The 25,079-nt window shown below is 35.2% G+C and overlaps 1 protein-coding gene across 2 annotated transcripts in view; it reads right to left on the bottom strand.

The window, feature by feature from the left end:
• The window catches only part of KHDRBS2 (KH RNA binding domain containing, signal transduction associated 2), a 561,940-nt gene that overhangs the window by 24,250 nt on the left and 512,611 nt on the right, over positions 1–25,079 (bottom strand). For both annotated transcript variants that reach the window (XM_021692046.1, XM_021692047.1), the window contains one exon: positions 17,873–17,955. In XM_021692046.1, coding sequence (XP_021547721.1) covers positions 17,873–17,955 — 83 coding nt within the window. The remainder of the gene's footprint in view (positions 1–17,872; positions 17,956–25,079) is intronic.

The following is a 25,079-nucleotide window of genomic DNA, read 5'->3' as shown; positions in this document are numbered from 1 at the left end:
CCCATGTGATGGTATTAGGAGGTGGGGACTTTGGGAAGTAATTAGATCATGAGGGTGGAGCCCTTATGAATAAGATTAGTGCCCTTAAAAAGGGGACCCCAGAGAGCTCTCTTGTTCTCTTTCTACCATGTGAGGATACAAGAGGACAGAAGTCTGCAGTCCAGAAGAGGGTTTTCACCAAAACCCAACCACGCTGGTACCCTGACCTGGGACTTCCAGCCTCCAGGACTGTAGGAAATAAATTCCTGTTTATAAGCCGCCCCATGTATGGTATTCTGTTATAGCAGTCTAAACTAAGACAGATAGCATTCCACTAGCCTGGATCCATAAATGGTATCATGGAGCAGAGCCCACCTACTTGCCCATGTTTATTATGTGTGAGGGAAATAAACTTTTCTCTTATTTGGGCCACTGAATTGTGGATCTCCTTACTAAGGAAGCTATAACCCATGATATAGTTGGCAATTAAAGCAACCCCTTAAAGATGAACAGAAATCCAGCAAATATTTGTTGAATGCATAAGTGATTGAACAAAAGAATTCAAGAAGACATGATTGTGTTTGAACATGAATAATTTAGAACATTTTGCTATAAATATCTTTATAAAACTTTGTATATGCTTCAGAAGGGATGTCTAGTTATATTGACAGCAATGGGAGCAGTGAAAAATGAAACACTTTTATTTTCTGATATGAGTGAAATTCAGATTAAAAGTTTAAAAGCAATATAACTGACCAGTTCATCTGTGATTTTTATATATTGTTATATTATTTTTCAACTTTAAAAACATATATGATTTGGCTAGAGAAGGTAGACTGTACTGTTGGCTCTAAGCTTTTCATGCCATTATTTCAGAAAGCTGCTATTTCATTACATTAGTTTCATTTATTTGTTGTTTAATAATGTTGAAATGTGAGTAAAAGTGGACAAATGAATTCAATATAAACACAACCTGGTTATTTAATTTTCGGTTCACTGTTATCCTTATATTTATATTTAGAAAATATAGCTATCAAGGTATCTAAACACATTGTGACAATTGTGGAAGTGTTAATTAAAATGACAGTTATTGGTGATTTGGAACTTAATTACTCTGGTGGTTATAGCAGATGAGATTTTCCTAGGAACTGGCACATATATAAAATCAAGATATAACATGTTAGCTGCAATGACTCATTAAATAATATCTAATTATTAGTAAAATTCTTCACAACATTTTGGCTTTTTGATGTCAAGACCATAGACATTAATAAATATTTGGGAAAAAATAATATATAAATAAGTGGAGTAAAGGAGGCAGGAAAATATCAGATTAATTTATTAATGGTCATTTGTAAAACTAGAAAAAAATCAGAGATGGAAAATTCCAGTTCTTTTTTGATGGATAGAGGAATATCTTACCAGAAACAGACTCATAGTTCCCTCAGACAACTAATGAAATGGCAGTGAACACAATAGAAAAAGTTAGGATGAAAAGTGGATTCCAGGAAACCACATAATATCATCACCATAATCAAGCTGTTTTTCCAGCACCTGGGACATAACAACACTTAGTTTCTCTAGTGCTTCACAATCTAGCAGTTGGTGTTCATGTTCATGTGGCAGGAGAAACCACATGGATGGTGGCGCAGACTAGCTCAGGAGTCACTGAGACTAACCACACTTGTAAAGGAAATATTTTGGACATTCAGTTGTTACAAAGAGAGATACTGGCCATAATATAAATGAGAACACTGCTCTATAAGAGGTGTTCATATAATCAAACCAGACTGGTATAAGTGGGGAAAAAATAGAGGATGCAATTTATAAAAAATCCATACTTTGCTTAATTTTTGCATAATCTTTTGGTAGGATATAAAAATTACCAGAGATAATTAAACACTTTACGAACACCATGGCTTGTTGTGGTCCTCCAAAGATTAAAAGGCCCACATTCACAAGTTCTAGCTGCATTTAGTTTATGCTATGTTGTCTTTCATTTCAACCTCTTTTTGATTCTTGAGTAAGCTGAAAATTTGTGTCTATGAAGCTGGACAACTAGATGAGGATGAATTTTAACTAAAGCTTCATTCATTATTTTCTGAATTGAAGAAAAGTAAAAACTACAAAATAGGGCCGCCTGGGTGGCTCAGTCATTAGGCATCTGCCTTCAGCTCAGATCATGATCCCAGGGTGCTGGGATCGAGCCCCGCATCGGGCTCCCTGCTCAGTGGGTAGTCTGCTTCTCCCTCTCCCTCTACTGCTCCCCTCTGCTTGTGTTCCCTCTCTTGCTGTGTCTCTCTCTGTCAAATAAATAAATAAAATCTTTTTAAAAAAACCTACAAAATAATATTTTAGAAGAAGGGATAAAGGGACTTGATTAATGTACTAATATGAAGGATTATTATTTATAACTACCTATTTTTTATTTTTTAGAGAGAGAGAGCGTGTGTGAGCAGGGTGGGGAGGGGCAGAGGGGGGGAGAAGGGAGAGAGAGAGAGAGACTCTTAAGCAGGCTTCATACCCAGAGTGGAGCCGGACACCGGGCTCGATCTCACGACCCTGAGATCATGACCTGAGCAGAAATCAAGAGTCGGACACTTAACTGACTGCTCCAGCCAGGTGCCCTCCCCCAACTATTTTTAGCACTTAAGTAAACACTCTTAAAATTTGCTTTCTTAAGCATTTATGCTGAAACTTGTTATATTGTGCATTTATGCTGTAGTTCCAGAAATATTTGTCAAGGAAAGATAAATTTTCAGCCCAGCTCCCATCCTTAAATTGCAAATTGGTAGTTTCTTTCTTTCTTTCTTTCGTCCGTCCTTCCTTTCTTCCTTCCGTCCTTCCTTCCTTTCTGTCTTTTTAAAGATTTTATTTATTTATTTGAGAGAGAGGGAGAGAGTGAGCACAAGCAGGGGGAGTAGCAGGCTCCCTGCTGAGCAAGGAACCTGATGCGGGGCTCGATCCTAGGACCCTGGGATCATGACCTGAGCCAAAGGCAGACGCTTAACCAACTGAGCCACCCAGGCGCCCCATGTAGTTCTTTACTTTTATATCCATTTATATGGTGATCAAATCCTTCTGTTAAATTTCATAAAGTTCCATGAAAGTGCTACTTACAAAGCTGTAAACCTAGCATGTAGATTATGATCGCAACACACTGGTATATTTTGAAAAGCAACCAAATGTGTTTGAATTTTATTACTAAATTGTACAAATGACTGATGGTCTCTGAATCCACTGCCAAGATTAATACTACAGTAGACAGAAGTGAAGACTCATAATATTTACTGGACTGCTACCAATTAGTTTCAAGAGTTTAGGAATGAAATATCCTGAATTATTATTAAAATAGGTAAATATAAAACACAACTATGATATATCCAATCATAAGGAAAAAGCATAGGAAAAAAAAAACAAATGCTATAACTGCTAATTATGAGTGAATCCCCCTATGCATAGTTTAAAATTCTTAATCTCATGCTTGGAGATTAAAATAAAAAATACCAATACCATTGGAATTAATAAGAGATTTAAATATGAAAAATGTATAGCTTAAATTACTTAAGCACCATTATGTGTTCATATCTTATACATTTCATTTCCCACTCAAGAATTTTTCCATTTAGAAATTGGACTTTATTCTGAGGGCAATTGGAGAATTAAAACATACAAGCTAACCTTTCTGATACTAGAAATTAGTGTTCACATATATGATCATTTGCTTTGTTGGGAACTCACTATCATTGCACTCATTAGTAAATAAAAACTTGGTATAAAAAGAAACCATATGAAACAACCTCAACTGCATAACTTATACATTACTAATACAGAAATAATCAAAACAAATTTTAAAGAAATGAAATTCTCTTAAAATATATAAATATGTATATTTTAAACTAAGCTCTACGCTCAGCATGGAGCCCAACATGGGGCTTGAACTCATGACCCTGATATCAAGACCTAAGCTGAGATCAAGAGTCAGATGCTTAACCAACTAAGCCACCCAGGTGACCCTAAGATATTTTTAAACTTTGAAATATGTTGATAATTTTGTGTGTGTGTGTGCTCAAAAATATTACATGAAATACATTCCTTTTTATGTGTATGTGTTTCAACTAAAATGCAAATACCCTTTCCCTGCTCTAATATCAGCAGTTTTCAGAGTTCTAACAAGGGAAAAGATCAATGCTTTAGATACATATGTATTTTTAAAGTATCTTTGGAATTCCTTCAAGATTGCATGAATAGTTTTAAAATATTTTTGAAATTCATTCATTCATTCATTCATTCATTCACTCTGTTCAACCAATAGTGTTACACAAAAAGCATTGTGTTATAGAGTGGCCGTATTTGTGTATAAATAGAATATAAATTTGTGTCTTCCAAAACTAACTAGTAAATTAAATATATTAAAGATGGATGGATGGATGGATGGGGGGGGAGAGAGAGAGAGAGCGAGAGATAATCGTCTGCAGTTATCTTGGCCAATTTGTTTTAGAAGTTAAAGATATAAGTCTCTCACTCAAAGGTAGCGCATTATGAGTCAGAGAAAGTCCACAGTCCATTCCCTGATCCATTTGGAGGAAAATCGGTATTTTTTTCTAAAAATGATACACAGAATATAAAAAGAAAAGTATTTGAACTTAACATTGAAAACTGTTATTTTCCATTTCCATTGAGTGTGTCATCTTGGACAAATCATTTAGTCTCTCTGAACTCCAGTTTCTTCACCTTTAATATGGAAATAATAATATTTACCTCAAGTATTAATGAAATAACCCGTGACAGCCCCATGATAAGTGCCTAGTACATAGCAGGCACTCAGTAAATATTAATAACAGGTAATTGTCCAATCAATAAAGTTATAGACATAAAGTTTCTCTTTCATATTCATAAAGGTTGCAATGCTGAAAGAGATTTCATCTTCTTGAAATACTCTGAAACATGAAATAACCATCATGCCCTCTTAAGTTTCAGTTGATGTGTTTAATGTTCACAGGATGAAAAATAGGCTGATTATTCATGAGGGAAGTGACATATTTGTTCTGCTCATAGATTAATGATCAAGATAGATGATCTATATAAGGCATCTAGTGTAGAATTATGATCAGCTTTGCAATGATCTACTCTATAGAAAATGGGTGTTTTGAGAGTGCAACCTCATGCTCCAAATGAGAGAGAAATACATTTAGATATACTTTTGCTGGTCTGGATTCAACACTGCACATACACTTCTGAAAATGGTCTCTTTTTATAGACACTCTTTAATTATTTGTTTCCAATTTGGCTTGTATTTTTTTGCTTACTTTGACCCTTTATTACATAAATGAAGGGTGAGTAATTTTATAACAAAAACACTAATCTTCTGTTTTATTGCATGGAATTGTCATTAGAACATAGCAATTATTGTCTATAAATAAGACCTTCAACTGACTGATTAATTAGGCTCAGTGATACATGACATTATTAAATGAACTGTTACATGCTTTTGGTACAAGTACATAGAAGCTACTGAACCCTAGTTTGAAATGGACATAATTCCAACTGTATATACATTATCTTTTTGGCTGAGTCATAATTCATGAGTATCAGTAAGATTTCAATGCTGTAAACATCAGTATAATTTCTAATTATTTCAATACTCTAATCTAGTTGACTTTGAGGCTGAATTCATTGGTGCAAGCTGCACTATGACTGTGTTAATGGTGATTTATATTCTTCCCCACTCAAACATAGATGGAATCTCACCTCTGTTGCATAATGTTCCAGAACCACTTTTTACTTATTAAAGGATTGTTTTCATGCACCAGACTTTGGAAATTGAAACAAATAAAACAAAGTCTGGGAAAAGAATATATGAATTAATACCAGTGATTCTGTTTTGATAAATTCTTTTCTTTACGTGAGGAAACAAAGCCCCGTTCTTCCAAAAACTCTCAAAATATAACTTAAATCAGGTGATTTAAGTGTCTCTGTACACCACCACTGTGGCATGCTATGAACTGAATTGTAATTATGTATTTTCATGTTTCTCTTTTCTCTAATCCTGACTGTGAATGTTAATTCCTTAGTATGGCATACAAGTCCCTTCTCTGTCTACATTCTAATGACCTACCCAGCCTTTCCCCTATCACTCCCCCTATTACCAAACCCCACACCCCAACATAATAGAATGTCTTCCAATTCATGAATCCTTTCATGGCCCCATGCCTCTCACCATGGCATCCTTCTATTTAGATGGAACTTCCTCTACTTCTTCACCTAAGAAGGTATCCATTATCCTTTGGGATCCACTCAATGGTTGGCTTCTTATTAAAGCATTACCAGGGAAGGTGTTACCCCTTCCCACTTGCCTTCTATAAGACCTTGTTGACATCTTCATGTAGAACAGCTCTCATTGTTCCAGAATGTTCTTTAAAATCTGTCTCTTCCTCTAGCACAATGGCTCTCAGTAGCTAGTGTGCATAAGCATCACAAGGATACTGTGCCAAAAATACAGATTCCTGAGCCCCCCATTCTTCAGATTCTAAATCAGCTGGCCTCAGCAGGGCCCCCAAGATCTATAATTTCATTTTGCAGTGTTTCTTATACAGAAGTCCAGGATTATATTTTGTAAACAAAACAAAACGAAACAACAACAACAAAACACACACACACACAAACCTGCACTAATTGTGAATAAATCAACATCCAGGCTCTGCCTTACTTGCTTTGAATACGTAGGTGCAGAATAGTGACATTCAATGAATGCTTTTTGAGTAAATGAATAAGTAGTTTTAAAATACTACATAATTTCTTTGTGAATAATTTCTAAGCTGCCTGACAGTACAGCCAAGTAGATTTGTGGCTATGTTTACAACTGTTCTCACAGAATTTTAATTAGTGGTCAATGTCAACTTACAGGTTGCTCCTGAGCTATGTCCTTGGTACTCTATTTTTCTAAAAATTTTTTTTGAAAGGTACTTGATAAGGAAATATAAGATATGCTAAGATGTATAACTACTATTCTGATTTTAAGAATTAGTATTCAAAAAACTAGTTCTAAATCAGCAATAGAAGGCCTAAACAACAAGGTGAAATGTCACAGAGATAAATGTACATTTCTGCATTTAGGTTAAAAAATCAATTGCAAACATGCAGGATGGTGTTAGAACTAGCTTGACAGAAGTTCATTTAGGAAGAAACTAGGTTTTCAGTTGAAAACAAATTCAATAAAACCCACTAATGTGACAGCCACTTAATAAAACCACATGGTAGGGACTCCTGGGTGGCTCAGGTGGTTAAGCATCTGTCTTCGGCTCAGGTCATGATCCCATGGTCCTGGGATCGAGTCCCACATCGGGCTCCCTGCTCAGCAGGGAGCCTGCTTCTCCCTCTCCTCCCCACTCATGCTCTCTCCATCTCTGTCTCTCTCTCAAGTAAATAAATAAAATCTTAAAAAAAAAAAAAAAAAGGAAACCACATGGCAGGATGATGAAGTACCATAAAGTAAGAAGCATTATTACACAGGATATAATAATGCTGTATCTTTGCACCAGTCAACTCTCATCTGATATAAGGTACCTCAAGATCATTGTGCCACACTTCAGAATGGACACTTGGACAACTGGAGTGGTTTTATGAGAGAACAACTAGGGTATTTAGTGAAATGGGAGTCATGATGAACCAAGAACAGTTGAGGAAAACTGTATCTATGTGGGCACTGATCCTGGACACTGGCTTATTAGTGGTACAATAATGTTGCTTAACAAACAATCACAAAATATTATTATCATACAACATGAGACAATTCACGTGTTTTTGTTCGGCTAGAGGTTAGCTAATCTAGGCTAGGATCACTGGGCGCTCTTTTCCAAGCTTGGATGGAATTGGGATTGGCCTTGAGGTTTGGACTGCCCATGTGTTCACTACGGAACTCAGACTAAGGGCACAATAGCTACCTAGTGAAGCTTTTCTCATGGCAACAGCAAGAGAGCAAATGGGAAACGCGTAGTCCTCTTAATGTATAGGCATAAGATGTGACATTATTCTATTAGTCAAAGCAGGATATGGGATAGTGAGGAGTCAGGAAAACAATCTACATCTTTTGTAAGAGATACTGAACAATCACACACGGGGGCGGAGGATGAAGAATTGTAGCCAAGAATGCACTCTATCACATTCTGCATATTGATAGAGGGACATTATCTTCATAAAGAAAAGCTGATAGGTGGAACAAAACTAGATTTATTATGTGTAGCTTCACAAGCTGATTACTGATCAATGTATATAAATGGAGAAGATATTACTTCAGCTTAAGAGTTTCCTAATAAGCTGAGGTGTTAAAAAACAAAATAAAGTGTTTGGGAAGCAATATGGTATTAGTACAAAGTGCCCAGTCTTTGGAATTGGACAGTTCAAACCTTGTCTAGTCCTGGGCAAAGTAAACATTTTCAACCTAGTTCCTTTATCTGTAATATGAGGATAAAACTGTTTACCTCATATGATCATGTTATAAAGTACCTAATATAGGCCTCTGCATATAGCAGCTGCTCTGTATTATGGTTATTATTTTTATTAGAAACTTACTTCCTTTAGAAATGGTCAAGTGTTCCCTGACTAGCCCTTCAGACTCTTCTCTTGCTTCTTTCACACATCTTCTATAATTCAGTCTTACTGAATATTATATAATACAAATCCACAATTATTTATACTTGAATTCTAAATTCAACAACTCTGAAACCAAAAATTTTTTTTCTTAAATTGGGTGTCTGAAATCATTAGGCAACAAAATTCTTACCTAAAATGTTAAACTCTTTATAGCTATTTATGTCCTGCCTACTATAGTTACTCATTTATTTCAATGCAATCATATTAATATATATTCTTGGCCCAGATGCAGTAATAATATATGCATTGTACTGCCCTTATAAAATATAAACAATTCTGAATATGAAACATCTGGTCCACAGTATTGTTACTTATAGAATTGTGATCCTGTACTTAAATATATCATAGAGTTCACTATTCTCCTCCTAGTGCCTAGAAAATAGCAGGCCCTTAATAAATAATAAACTTAATGAAACAGTAAAATAGGATTTTGAGATTATTATAACAGGAAATCTAATTATGGAGAATTACTGATATCTCTATCTCATTTTGGCTCTATTCCATATGCATCTGAGATAAATTCTGTTCCCTTTTCTGAGGTACCCCCAGGAGCTAAAGTGTCTTTTTTTTTCCCCACTCTACAATTTAAAGATCACAAAGTCCATATTTTCCATCTTGACCACAGGTGTTTCAAGAAAAATACCTCCCTTCTCTCATTACCAGTGTTCAGCTGCAAAAAAGTAAGACCTGGAGGTTTTTTGGGGTTTTTTGTTTTGTTTTATTTTTAAGTGCAAATTGATTCAGAAACCAAAGAAAGCAATGGAAGTGCAGACAAATCATTCAGAAAAAGGATGGAATAGCAACTAATAGAGAACTTGCTGAGCTCAAATGAGCAAATCAGGCTGATGCAAAAAAAAAGGATGATCATAATTTTCACCAAAGCCGAATTCGGCTTTACCAACTTCTAGATACAATGACAACCTCAAACTCTATCCAAAAATCATTCTTTTCTTACATAGGAGTGCTATATCCAGGCCTTCCTGTTCCTTTCCTATCATTTCAGATAACTTCCCTACCACTCCTAAGTATCTTATAATTTGATTCACCTGAAGGACATGCAGCTCTTTAGTAATGAAGTGGTATAAAATTTCTTTGTCTTTGTACATAGCTTTGCCTGGCTAAATTTTATTTACCCAGTTAAATCACAGCAGGGCATCAGCTCTTTTTAAGAAAGCTTCTGTACTTTCTCATAACCCTCTACTCGATGGCCTCCTATGTTCTCTCATAACCTCTGGCACAGCCTTCTAGCACAGTGCTCATCACATGTTACATGTTTATTTGCATGTCCATCTTCTTCTCTAATTGTCTCCAAACAGTCCATACCTGGATTTCGGGACATCCTTCACAATCCATAGAGTGCCCTCAAATAGCCATTTGGAAGGACTCCTTAATTCCATGTCCTTGGAAGCATTTTCTGGATACTGACTTCTTCTCTATCTTGCTTATATATAGAACAGAATTTAGAAAATAGTGACTATGGCTACCTACAGATATATTTGGTTTAATCTCTAGAGTGTTTAACTTTCAAAAATTAGTTGCCAGTGTCTAAAAATCAGAGTATTACACTGAAAAACTGATGTGGCAAGTTATATTTTCCAAAAACATCCACAATACAATTTTCCATCCTTGAACCATGCCAGTTCCCCAATGAGGGGTGAGGTCTAAGACCCTTTGTCTTGAATCTGGCTGGACTTGTAACTTACTTATAACTAACAGACTGAGGCTAAGTTGTGAAAGGCAATGCAGCTTCTGTTTTGTTCTTTGGGATACTTATATCTGGTGCTCTCAGCTGCCATGCTGTGACGAAGCCCAAGCAACATGGAGTACTACATGAGCATCCCAAGCAGCAGCCCCAGTTTAGATATCAGCTGACATCCAGCATCAACTGCCAGGTAGATGAGAGAAGAATCTCCAGATGATTCCACACCCCAGCCATTGAGTTATCCTTACCTTTTGAGCCTTCTTGCTAAGCCTCCAGACATAGAGGAGAAGAAGCTAACCACCCCTACTATGCTTTGTTAGAATTCCTGATACACAAAATCCTCAAATATAAGAGAGCATAATAAAATGTTTTTTAAAGATTTTGTTTTTATTTATTTGACAGAGGGAGAGACAGTGAGGGAACACAAACAGGGGAGTGGGAGAGGGAGAAGCAGGCCTCCTGCCAAGCAGGGAGCCCAGTGAGGGGCTCAATCCCAGGACCCTGGGACCATGACCTAAGCCAAAGGCAGATGCTTAACGACTGAGTCACCCACGTGCCCCAAAGATGGTTATTTTATACCACTTGTTTTTGGGATGGTTTGTTATGCAGCAATAATAACCAGAAAACAGGTTTTCTTTGGGGAAAAAAGAAGATCTAGCTCCCCTGGGCCCTTTACTCTACATGAACTATATGGCCACAGTATCCTAAACTTGAAGTTGCTTTCCACAGAGCAAATGTTTTCCAGTTTGCTGCAGTGTCTACCACTCCTTATTGTTACACCTTGACAATTATATACACTCGTGAGCATTTATGACCCCTAAATATGTTGATAACTATCTGTTATGTATGTTTTTTCTTTTGGTGGAGCTAAGTATCTTTAACGACCATTGAAGCCAGAATTTCACCTTAGACTCTTTAAGTGTCCTTAGTATTAGGCTTTTTGCAACACATCAGGTTCTTCAAGAGTCTAAGATGATCTAACAGTTCCCATTTCTGAGGCTCTGATTGCATATGGTTTGCCCAGTACTTTCCTGTTTCCTTTTGAGGGGTGTCTCCAGTTCTAAAGTAATCTGCTGAGAAGAAATGACTGACTACTGACATATCCTGATCTCAGTAAATGATTAAACAGGTTTCAGTTACTAACTGGGACACTCCTTAAGTTTTCTTGAGAGAAATGACTAGGGAAAATGGTTTTCTAGCTTTTCTTATTGAAGTCTTATAAAAGGCATTTTATTGCATATTTTTAAATATGAATTGACTACTTGGGCAAGGTTAGTTATCAAAATTAACCCTCAGTAATAAAAAATCAACAAATTCAATAAATATATAATGAATAATTTGAGAAAACACATTGTTCCTTTCCTAAAATCAATAGCAAGTATCCTGATGCCTAAAATAAGTATTCCAGATAAGGACAAAAAAAAAGTGTGTATCAAGAGCTGGAATCTCTCTTTGTTGAAGTAAATCCAGACAATACCCAACCCACTGTTCATGTATGCAGAGGTCTGTTGATGGCATGAAAAATACAGCTCACTTGTAGAATAACTGTGGGAAAAGATCTCAAATCCAATAACCTTCTGTAAATTCAATCTCATCATTGACTATAGTTTGAAACATAATAGAATTGAATTACAAAATGAGAGTGAGTCATTTTATACTGAATAGTACCACTTAAATGAATAGGACAAGCTGTTATATACTTAATATGATAACTTTTATTAAATTACTGGATAACTGCAATGACTTACATTTAAGTTCTCATTAGAAGGGTTTCTGTAGACTCTTGGTATCAAACACAAGGGCTTGCATTACATTTATAGCCTAAAAACAATAGTTAATAGGTAAATTGCATTTTTTTCTTGCTTGAATTTGTCCTTTGGTCAGAACCTTTCACAAAGCATGCAGATAACTTACTACATTCTTATTATATTAAATGCATATTCTCTGTGGCTTGTTCAGATAATAACAGAAATCTGTTAACTCAATGAATTGACTCAGATTTTCAGATACTATTTATTAGTCTTTATGTCTAAGGCCTCCAGAGTTAGCTGATAGGATTTTGAATCCAACATTTACTACTTGAATGAACTTGGGAAAATCACTTGACATTTTTAAGCTTTGGTTTTTTTCCCGCCTCAAATGTTACTGCAAGTATTGAATGAGTTTTTTTTAGTTCATAGATGTTTTCTCATTAATAAAATACAAACCCATTTAAAGGCATTACTGTTTCCATGACAATCCAGTAAATTCATTATTTATATCTTCAAGCAACTGACACTAATATATACAATTACTAGTTGTTGGGGGTCTGATACAATTTTTGGATGTTGTGCTGCCTCTCTTCCATTTGCCTTCCCACTTCCACTCTTCCCTCCAGCCTGCTCTGGGGATGACTAACAGCGGTGCCATCTACTAGGTTTCTTTTCCTCTGCCTCTTAATGGGTTCAGCCAATGGGAGCAAATGTGGGAAACTGGAAGGAGGGAGGAGAGTGAGGTCAGGGCATTAACTCCCTGAGCTCTCTCTTTGCAGAATGGCCATGGCTCCCATTCTGAATCAAAAGCCTCAGCTCCTATCAGGAGGCCTCTCCAAACCACTTTCTCTGTCTCCTTTCAATCCTAATTTTGGTGACAAACACCTTGCCCCAGGGATCCTAATGCCAGGGCGTTGCATTGTCCCTTGTGGTTTCCCTGCACTCTGCCACCAGAGAGTTCCCGTATTAAATTCTCCTCAAATTATCCTAATTTAAGAGTGGCATTTTTTCCCTATTGCATAGACCCTGACTGTACAGATATTCAAAGAGTGATCAACGTTGGGAACTTATATATCAGAAAGAGATGTATATTCGCTCTCCTAGCTCATTCCTTTGTAATTTGCAGAAAAGAAGATTCTTTTCCTAGCGAATTCCTCACCTGATTCATGATTTAAGGAAAGCAAAGTCTTCCATTTTTATATTTTGCCTATTATACCAATCTGCAGTTAAAATATTACACTGAAAAATTAGAGTTTCTTAACATTTCACATCCAAATTAAATTGTCATTAGAATCAATGATCAAAATTGGTCTTTTGATTTTCATTTGCAGTATTACTGTTTCAATCTAGGTATATGTCAGTAACTTTTTTTCTACATCTATGGCTTTAGTTTGGTATAGGTTCTTGCTGAGAATTTGGGCACGGGGAAAAGTCAATTCGTTGGTAAAACGATGTGATGTATATAAATATGTAAAATATGTTTTCTTATTGAAGTCTTATAAAAGGTATTTTTTTGCGTGTTTTTAAATACGAATTGACTACTTAGATAAGTAGTTTAGTTATCAAAATTAACCCTAATAAAAAATCAACAAATACATATGTAAAACGTATATGAATTTATATAATTTCAGAAGATTGATCTCTGAAAATGTTAATGTCTTTGAGGAGTACATAAAAAATGGGGTATCAGAACATGGACAGAATTTAATATTTAGTCCAATTAAAGTTGTTAATCATAGGATGTAACTTGTCTTAAGCCAAAGACTTCAAATAATTGAGTTCCCCTGGAAACTGCAATACTAGTCCTGCAATTTAAAGCTTGCATAATAAGCTCATCAATCCATTTTTTTAAACTTTTTATCCTCATTGACACAGAGTAAGAGAAAAAGATGGTCTAAGACCCCTCAGATCATCATCATCTTTACCAGTCCTTAATAATGTCATTATGTTGAGCTGCCTCCTAAGGAATCTTTAGAGAAGTCTCTCTTCTGATCCATTTGAAAATTTCCAGAACTAACGACACCTTACAAGACAACTGGGGATTAATTAAAGTTGTTACAGCTTCTGAACTCCAGGTGAACCTTTTTAGGGTTGTTACCTTGTGAACTTCCCTTAGACTCTTTATTGAAGATGATATAATTATTCCATTTAGGTACCTGCCAGATTCTACTTTATAATTTCCACAAATTCTGTCTTCACCTGTGCTGACTAACTAGTCATTTAAAGACCATTTTCTCTAAAGATTTTTATTTTTTATATCAGTTCTGCTAAGTCACACATAATTTAGTGTTGTACCTTCAGCTTCTAAATTGGAATTTCTTCTGACTTTGACCATGACAGTGCCAAAATATTATTCATATTTTTTGTTAATGATGGAGATGTTTTATGCTCATATATTTCTCTTTATTCCACTTTAGAAACTTTCTCCCATTTTCCTCCATAAATCCAAATTATACTTTTAAAAACCCAATTAAAGAGCCACCACTTGGGAAAAAAAAAAAACAGTTCTAGACTGATTCTTATAAAAAATGAACTTCCTCTCACTTCTACCTTCTAATACTTGGTTACTCTATAGTTGTTTCACTTATATTTATTTAAATATATAACAGCTTGCAAATGACTCCTCAAATTGTTAGGGGCAAATACTAAAATATATTTAAAAAAATTTTAATCTAAAACTAATGATGTAATGTATGGTGATTAACATAACAATAAAAATTTTTTAAAAAAATTTTAAGTAAGTATTGTCACTGTATGGTGAGTATACTCTCTGACATGTATAATCATTTAATAAGTGCTTATTTAACTAAACTGCTAATATCATCTTCTGCTGGCATAGTTAAATCAATAGAAATAATCTAAATATAGGAATTTAATACATATGTCATGAATTTTCTCAGTATTTATCTACTTCTATTACAAGTTGGTACTATATTTAAAAATTCTTCCTCACAGTTTTCTGAAATAATATTAATTTCATTCATTCATTAATGCATTCATTTATCTTTTGTTCATTTATTCAACAAATCTTTACTGAGAACCTCTAGTGTGCCAGAAACTCTGAGTATTGAGGCCATGTTTTGACCAAAATAGATACTTTATAATTATTGCAATAGAGAATATTAATATCATTTTTTGAGAACATTAGTATCATTTTAATTAATTTCATGACCTGATTTCTTTATTCTGGTTTAGCACTAAGATATCTCAGAAACACATAAATATTTTGTCAATAAATATAATAAATAGAATTCTGCATATTGTATTCTCCTTGAGGGAAGAGATGCTCTTATTTTATATCTTCACAGTGTAGGTACACATTAAGTCTGACATTCATGTATTCAACAATCATCTATTCAACACTATATACTATAAAAGACTCAACAGTAGATACTGTGAGGGACATGAGGGTATCAGACAAGGATTCTAGGAAAGTAGTAAGAGTGATAAGTAACATGTACACAATTGATCCCACTGTAGGACAGAGAGAGAAAGAGCCGTAGAGAAATAAAGATATGGTGCTATTGAAATTTAGAGCAAAAACAGGTTATTCTCAAATAAAGGATTATGGAAAAACTTTTTGGAAGAGTTGGCTTTGAGCTGGGCCTAGGAGAATGGGATGAATTTAGCCATAGAAAATAGAACAGATAGGAAAGGAAAAAGAGAAGGTAGCAGAAGAGCATAGAAAGTATCTTTTTACATATAAATTATACTTCATTAAAACAAGACAATTTTTTCTAAAATTATTCTATTACTTTTTATGCATAATTATGTTCAATTATTCTAATATTCACTTTGGAAATATTCAAAAATAAATTATCCTAATCTCCCATTTTTTCTTCTTCCTTGTCTCTTAGGGTTAGCTAAGCCCATTTAAGTCTTACCAGAAGAAAGATGCAAAAAGTCCCTCACTTTCAGAAAACTATTCCAAAATCTCTATCAGCTGAATGTAGCTCTCTATAAAGCTAAATCAAGAAATTGTTTTACTCTATTCTAGTTGTGTTTTTAGTGTGTGGTAATCTCCTTTTTTTCTACCAAATAGTTTCTGAAACAAGCTAAAGTACTTTATTTTCACCATTTTTATGCACTAATGTATAATGATGAACTTACAATTTGAAAATATTAGCAGATACTTTAAATATGTAGCCAATTTGCCTACAATAATGAGTGTCTGTGATGATGCAAAACTTTCCCCCATCCTAAATAATTGTGCTGTTTCAATATGTAACTGGGACTATTAAGATATCACCCACAGTATAAACTGTTAGCTCATGATGGCTTTTCTATTTAACATAGTACAAATTAACCAGTTACTCAAAGTTGAAGATGGTCATTTTCCTAATGATATGTTATGCTTAGCTTTGGAGGTATCAGTTCACACTCATCTTTTTCGTAATTGCCTACAGTATTCTAAGTAGAATTGCCCTTCACTCCTTTCACTAGGCTGTCCTTCTGGCCATGCAAAATGCACACTTAGGCATTACATGCAAATTTCCTCCACTCTATAATGACCTTAAAGTTGTTTCTTTCTTTGTCACCTCCCCTCCTCCAGATATTACTTAATGATGCATCTAGATCTCTTTGGGTCCCAATAAAGTTGGTTAATAAATGGTCAATGCAGTAATGATTTTGTGACAATTAGTTCTATTGGTTTCTGTCAATCACATATAGGGGAGAATCATTTAACTATCATATGGACTCCTACCTTCCCATGAAAATTGTAACTTTTTGTTTTCAGAAAAAATACTTGGGAGATAGATTTTTCAAAAATGCAATTGTTTAATGATAATTTTATTCATAATTGCAAAAAAAAAAGAATCTATTTGTGCTTCAACTGATGAATGAAGTAACTATGGTACATCCTTACAATGAAACATTACATAGTAATAAAAAGGAAGAAAACATTGATACACATAACAACATGAATGAATAAATATCAAACACATCATTATATGTAAAGAAGCCAGACAGAAACGGCGACATATCATATCGTTTCTACTTATATGACATTCTAAAAAAGTCAAAATTGTAATGGCAAAAAACTGGTTGTGGTTTCCAAGGCCTGGGAGGGAGAAAAGTTGTCTATATAGGGCCATAAGGAAACATTTCAGGTTGGCTAAATTGCCCTAAAACTTAATTTTGATGGTGGTCGCATGATAGTTTGCATTTGTCAAACTCATAAAAACTCTGTACCCTAAATGGGCAAAATTTACTATATGTAAACACTACTTCAAAAAATTTGACTTTCAAAAGGTAAAAATTCATTGATATCTCAAAATGTGATCAATCTGAAAAGATACAGTCAACAATCATTTAGAGAGCCATCAAGAAAGGAAGGGAATTATTCATTCCATAGGATGTTTTACAGTTTTCCTTTTCAGAAGGAGCACCAATAACATTCATATATCTTTTGTTTTACAAATAAAAATTAAATTTTAGGGGAAAAACCTTCATTGAACAAGTGCTTGTTTTTCATTGTTGTGTTAATTATGAATTTACTAAAATAATCTCCAAAAGTAACAGTATTTTGTTAAATACAAGCTTACTTAATGAGTTTATTAGTTATGATAATCATCTAGTCTTAAAATAACACACTGCTACCATTAACAATTGCAAGATTATTATCTTTTACCTCTCAGTCTAGTAAACAACTTAATAATTCAGAGAGACAATGGAGAAAAACCACTGCTAGAAACTCTCACATAATAGAACTGGAACTCAGATACAAAAGACAAAATAGGATTAGAAATAATCCTGAGAAGGATGCTCTAAACAGTAAATGCCTTACCTTTGCGTTTGAGTGGCATAGCTGTTATCATAAGTCTCATAGGTCTGGTCATCATATTCACCCCCGTAGCCATCATCATACCCCTGAGGCAGAAAATGGTAGAAAGACCTATTAGCAATCAACTTGATTAACTTAGATCTGGTTTGGCTTAATGAGATTTTATGTGATGTGACCTTAATTTAGTTTTTACGTTTGGTTAGTTACTCTGCATCAGATTTTACTAGACTAATAATTTCTTCATAACCTTGACTAATATTTCATGGACCAGATATTAATATTTAATAATTAAGCTTCGGCATATCATTAAAGTAGCAATACCTCCTCTATAATTTATCTAGAATTTTGATCAATACTAATGAAAACTATATAAGAAGTTAAAAATAAATTTTCTTTTGAAAATATTATGGTTAGATAGTGTGCTAACATCATGGTGGTGTTAACATATTGGTTACAGCCCCACTGGGTTTTTTTTTTTTCTTCCCCTGATAATAATCATAATTATGTTTGAAACTATAAAATTCAGGATCCTTAAATTGTGGTCAACTTTCAGTAAAAAAGATATAGTCATCATTGCAAAACAAACAAAAAAGAAAGAAAGGAGAAAAAAGAAAAAGGGAAAGAAGAAAGAAAAGGAGGGAAGGAAGGGAAAATGAGAGGGGATGGAAAGAAGGGCTGGAGGGAAGGATTGGGGGAGGATAGGAGGCAGGAAAGAAGGAAGAGAAAAAAAGACAGAAACCACATAAAGAGCCTTTATTTTGTTGTGTATTCTACAGTTTTTAAATCTCATAAATAAAATGATGTTGGTGGTGAGTTTGATTACCTAACTAAATTAATGCTACCAACGCTAATGCAGATTTGTCATTGCAGACTGTGAAAGCAAGCTAGCAGTTGTACAATCCAGTTATCAATCACTGTGTGAGAGATTTACCTTTATTTCCCTTTGTGGTCACTGACTGTACTCTAAACCCTAGCCAACCACCTCAACTACTCCCTACTTCTGAAAAAACCTTTAGTTTTTCTCGGGCGCCTGGGTGGCTCAGTTGGTTGAGCGACTGCCTTCGGCTCAGGTCATGATCCTGGAGTCCCGGAATCGAGTCCCGCATCGGGCTCCCTGCTCGGCAGGGAGTCTGCTTCTCCCTCTGACCCTCCTCCCTCTCATGCTCTCTGTCTCTCATTCTCTCTGTCTCAAATAAATAAATAAAATCTTTAAAAAAAAAAAAAACCTTTAGTTTTTCTGCCTCTGGGCCTTTGCTGGTGTGTCTCTTTCCCTGGAATGCACTTCCATCCCAACCCACCAATTCATAACTTCATTTCAGTCTGGAGGCTTATAAATCTCTCTATTGTGTTCAAAAATTTAAACAAAAAATATGTAGATATGAAAGTTTCCACATCAGTCTTGACTAAGATCTTTGAGCCCATTTAATCTGAAAACTAGTATTTTTCATCAACCTAAGAATGTTTTTAAAATATTATTTATGACTTCTCCATCTGGTTTACCATATTTATATAATGCTATTATTTATATATGAAGTTTACTGAGTCTGACTTTAATTTCTTCTATTCTTCCACTTACGGTTTTCATATTTTTGCTCTGCACTATGGGATCGTTTCTCCATTTGATCTTTGACTATTCTAATTCAATTCCTATTAAGTTAAAAAATTAAATATTCTAGGGCGCCTGGGTGGCTCAGTTGGTTAAGCGACTGCCTTCGGCTCAGGTCATGATCCTGGAGTCCCCGGATCGAGTCCCGCATCGGGCTCCCTGCTCGGCAGGGAGTCTGCTTCTCCCTCTGACCCTCTCGCTCTCATGCTCTCTGTCTCTCATTCTCTCTCTCTCTCAAAAAAAAAAAATACATGGTGGGGTGGGGCGCCTGGGTGGCTCAGTTGGTTAAGCGACTGCCTTCGGCTCAGGTCATGATCCTGGAGTCCCGGGATCGAGTCCCGCATCGGGCTCCCCGCTCGGCAGGGAGTCTGCTTCTCCCTCTGACCCTCCCCCTCTCATGCTCTCTGTCTCCCATTCTCTCTCTCAGATAAAAAAAAAAAATTAAATATTCTAAAGTTAATTTTAACATATAAGATTATTTTAAAATAGTACTAAAGGATTCATGCACAAAAAACAGCACTTCCTTTCCTTGTCTCTCTCTAACCTTCAGTTCTCTTTAAGCCTTTTCATCTATTATTCTAGTATTAATTTTTATGTTATTAAGTAATATGGTTAAATTAATGTTGTTGATTTATGAACTTTAATTATTTTCTATTGACTAGCCATTCAGGTTATTAAGGATTTAGTTTTGTTATAGACTTTTCCCTACATTTTTCCCTACACTTTAATATAGTTTCATCATTACTTTTTTAAGTAGTCAGTATCTACACTATAATTCAATAATAAATATTATTTACTAAGGATCCAAATAGACTAATACAATTCTTTTTTTATTCTCATATACTTTTTGTTTCTCCTAAAGTTAATACTTGCTCATTCATTTTATTTTATTATTTTCTTGGTTGCCTATATATTTTGAATTATTTGTTTGTAATTATCCCCGCACGTTGGGCTCCATGCTGGGCGTGGAGCCTACTTAGGATTCTCTCTCTCTCTACCCCTCCCCGTCCCCCCTCCACTCGTGCACTCTCTCTCAAAAAAGTATAGTTAACATATAATGTAATATTAATTTCAGGTGTACAATAGAGTGAATCAACATTTCCATACAACACCCAGTTGCAAGTACACTCCTTAATCCCCATCACCTGTTTTACCCATCCCCCCCCACACACCTGCTACTCTGGTAGCTATCACTTTGTTCTCTATAGTTAACACTATGTTTCTTGGTTTGCCTTCCTCCCTTTTTGTCCCCCTTTGCTTATTTGTTTTGTTTCTTAAATTCCACATGAGTGAAATCATATGGTATTTTTCTTTCTCTGACTTACTTCATTTAGCATAATACTTTCTAACCCCATCCATGTCATTGCAAATGGCAGGATTTCATTCATTTTTATGGCTGAGTATATTCATATATATATATATACACACACACACACACACACATACATATATGTATATATACATATACACATACACACACCACCTCTTTATTCATCAGTCAATGGGTACTTGGCTGTTTCCACAATTTGGCTATTGTAGATAATGCTGCTATAAACATTGGGATGTATGTATCCCTTTGATTTAGTATTTTTGTATCCTTTGTGTAAATACCTAGTAGTGCCATAGATGGATTATATAGTGTAGTTCTATTTTTAACTTTTTGAGGAACCTCCATACTGTTTTCCAGAGTGGCTGCACCAGTTTGCATTCCCACCAACAGTGCAGGAGGGTTCCCCTTTCTCCACATCCTCACCAACACCTGTTGTTTCCTGTGTTGTTAATTTTAGCCATTCTGACAGGCATAAGGTGATATCTCATTGTGGTTTTGATTTGTATTTCCCTGATGATGAGTGATGTTGAGCCTTTTTTTATGTGTTTGTTAGCCATCTGGATGTCTTCTTTGGAAAGATGTCTATTCATGTCTTCTGCCCATTTTTAAACTGGATTATTTGGTTTTTAGGTGTTGAGTTTTATAAATTCCTTATATATTTTGGATATTAACCCTTTATTGAATATGAAATTTGCAAATATCTTCTCCCATTCTGTAGGTTGCCTTTTAGTTTTGTTAAGTGTTTCCTTCACTGTGTAAAAGCTTTTTATTTTGATGTAGTCCCAATAGATTATTTTTGCTTTTGTTGCTATGGCCAGTGTCAAAGAGGTTACTGCCGTGTTCTCCTCTAGGATTTTAACTAAATTTCCTAATGTCTAACATTTAGGTCTTTCATCCATTTTGAATTTATGTTTGGGTATGGTGTAAGAAAGTGGTCTGGTTTCATTCTTTTACATGTGACTGTCCAGTTTTCCCAACACCATGTGTTGAAGAGACTGTCTTTTCCCCATTGGATATTCTTTTCCTGCTTTGTCAAAGATTAATTGACCATATGCTTGTGGGTTAATTTCTGGGTTGTTTATTCTGTTGTCTTGATCTATGTGTCTGTGTCTATTTTTGTGCCAGTGCCATACTGTTTTGATTATTACAGCCTTGTAACATAACTTGAAGTCCAGAACTGTGATGCCTCCAGCCTTGCTTTTCTTTTTCAAGATTGCTTTGGCTATTTGTGGTCTTTTATGGTTCCATAAAATTTTAGGATTGTTTGTTCTAGCACTGTGAAAAAATGCTATAAAGTCGCAGGATAGAAGATCAATGTACAGAAATCTATTGCATTTCTATATACCAATAATGAAGCAGAAAGAGAAATTAAGGAATCGATCCCATTTACAATTACACCAAAAACAATAAGATACCTATGAATAAACCTAACCAAAGAGGTGAAAGACCTGTATTCTGAAAACTATAAAACACTGATGAAAGAAATTGAAGCTGACATAAAGAAATGGAAAGACATTCCATGCTTATGGATTGCAAGAACAAATAATGTTAAAATGTCTATAGTTACCCAAAGCAATCTACACATTTAATGCAATCCCTATCAAGATCCTCCAGGCTTTTATTGCTTTCCATAACTCTGCCTTTTTGAGTAGTCTAGACCAACTGTTTTGTAGACTGTCCCATATTCTGAATTTGTTTGATTATTCTCATAATTACATTTTGCTTCAATATTTTTGAAGGGATACTGCATCTGTGATATTTTGCTGCACATTTATCTGATTGCAACTTTTTAAATTCTAATCCCACACTGGATTGATTAACTGAGTGTAGAAGATGAGGATGAAAATGATTTTCAATCAGAACTTTTGAGAGCTTTGAGTCAGTGTTTTCATCACTACATATTGGTGCTGAGAATTCCTGCTACTTGTATGTGACCTAGTTTTATTTCATTTCACTTTTTTTCTTTCCTTTCAGGATGCTTTTACAAACTTTACATCTGGTGTTCTGAAGTTTTATAATGCTGTGCCTTTGTGTGTGGTGTGTCTCTTTTCATTCAGTATGCTGGGTAGTCAGGGAGCTCTTTTAATTGTGGGAGCTTGTGTTCTCCAGTTCTGGCAAATGTCATTGTACTTTTCTTCTCTCTTTCTAGTACTCTTACTAGTGAGATATTGGATCTTCTGCATTGCTGCATAATTTTATCTTTGTGTCTAATGTGATATCTCTTATGCTTTTTGTTTTACTTAATGGGAGAATTCTAAAAAAGTCAATCTTGCAACCATCCTGTAAGATGTATAACTTTATTTACGCACCTATACCCCCTCCAACACACACATGAACAGCTATTAGAGTGTGCACAGGAGGCTCTTGCGTTCTCAGGTGAAATTTAGGCATCCTATTCTCAACTCAAGGCTTCACCTCCCCTCTGGTGGAACAACAGTTAACATCACAGCCGGAATTTCCCATAGCTGAACAGGCCAGACAGTCTAGCTCTCTATCTTGGGGATCACTGGGTCAGTAACTAGGGCATTAATTGTATTTGCCACAGGTGTCTCAGGGACTGCACACATCTTTTCTAGCATCCATGCTATTGTTCTCCACCAAAATTCTAAAAATATGGCTTCATTAACCCTCAGTTGTTACTCTAGACTCAAGAGCTCTAGCTTCTAACAGGAAGCAAGCAAGTTTTGTTTTGTTTTGTTTTGTGTTTGTGTTTGTGTCCCCACACGAGAAGAGCCAAGGAGGGGGGCAGGTACATATTTTCATAGCCTTCAACCCCTTGTCCTCTGAATTCTAATAGCCTGTGGTTTTTATCTTACCAGTACTTAGAACAGTACTAAACATGTACTGTATTTTTTTTATAATTTTCTCTCTTTTTAGAATTGAAGCTCCTGAAAAGCATGGACTATATCATAGTTAATCACCTTTTTTTTTTATGCCTTATGGTGTTTAGCATAATTTATTCATAGAATATTTTCTCAATAAATATGTATTGAATTGTTAAATTAGCACAAAGGAGAGTATTCTTATCCAGAGTAGATATGGATTGACTCAAATCAATCACCACTAAAAGAGAAATATTTCAAATGATGATTATACAATAGTATTATCTCTATGAAGAATAGCTTTACCATTTAGCTTGTGGAAGACTATTACATTTTCCCTTCTCACACTTTTACTTTTTTTTTTTAAAGTCTTACACCTAAAATCCATAGAACATATAGAACTCTTTCCTGGCAATGCACAATTTCATAAGGTACATAGGGCAGTGGTCCCCAAATAATTGTCCTTACTATAGAAGGGAAAGTAAATGTGGAGACTTATACATAATTTATTTTTGTTTTCTAGCATTTGATATGTTTATATAGTTTTCTTAGGACAAGTAAAATTATGAATCATGCTGGTAATGTTCTAAGATAAATCAGTAAAATAGACATGCTCCCTAAAAAGCCAGTCAGTATCTGCAAGAGATTCAACTTAAATATGAATATTCAACTAAGAAATCAAAACATATTTTTCCCATTTTTGCTCCATTGTTTCTGCTGTTTCCTTTGAAGAAATTACTTTTTTAAAAAAGATTTTATTTATCTATTTGACAGAGAGAGACACAGCAAGAGAGGGAACACAAGCAGGGGTAGTGGGAGAGAGAGAAGCTGGCTTCCCGCTGAGCAGGGAGCGCGATGCGGGGCTGGATCCCAGGACCCTGGGATCATGACCTGAGCCGAAGGCAGACGCTTAAGGACTGAGCCACCCAGGTGCCCCTACTTTTTTTTTTTTTTAAAGTAATTTCTGTGCCCACGGTGGGCCTTGAACTCACCACTCTGAGATCAAGAATCACATGCTCTTCTGACTGAGCCAGCCAGGTGCCCCTGAAGAAATTACTATCTTATGTCTCAGCCTATTCACACATTTGTACTAAAAATTATGACTTTTTTTTGACGATAGAAAGATTTTCTTTATTAATGACCCCAGCTGTATTTCTTAGATACGGGGGTTTTGAACTCAAATACTTAGAAGAAAACAAGTTAAGATTGCTTGATCCTGCAACTCATTCCGAGCAACATACTGCAAGGTGCAACAGCTTGGAAGAGGGGGAAGAAGGCAAGGGGAGTGAGGGAGGGAAGATAAAGAAAAGGAATTAAGTTGATCAAGTGGGATTCTTTTTTTTTTCTTTTTTTAATTCTTAAGAAGTATGAAGTCGTTGCCAGCACAGCTCATTTCTGCAGATTATTTCCAAACATGTACAAAATGGAACCAAAACCGAGAACCCATTAAGA

This window comes from Neomonachus schauinslandi, chromosome 8 (genome assembly GCF_002201575.2).
Source record: "Neomonachus schauinslandi chromosome 8, ASM220157v2, whole genome shotgun sequence".
NCBI classification, from domain to species: Eukaryota; Metazoa; Chordata; class Mammalia; order Carnivora; family Phocidae; genus Neomonachus; species Neomonachus schauinslandi.
This window is presented reverse-complemented; position numbering and strand designations above follow the sequence as displayed.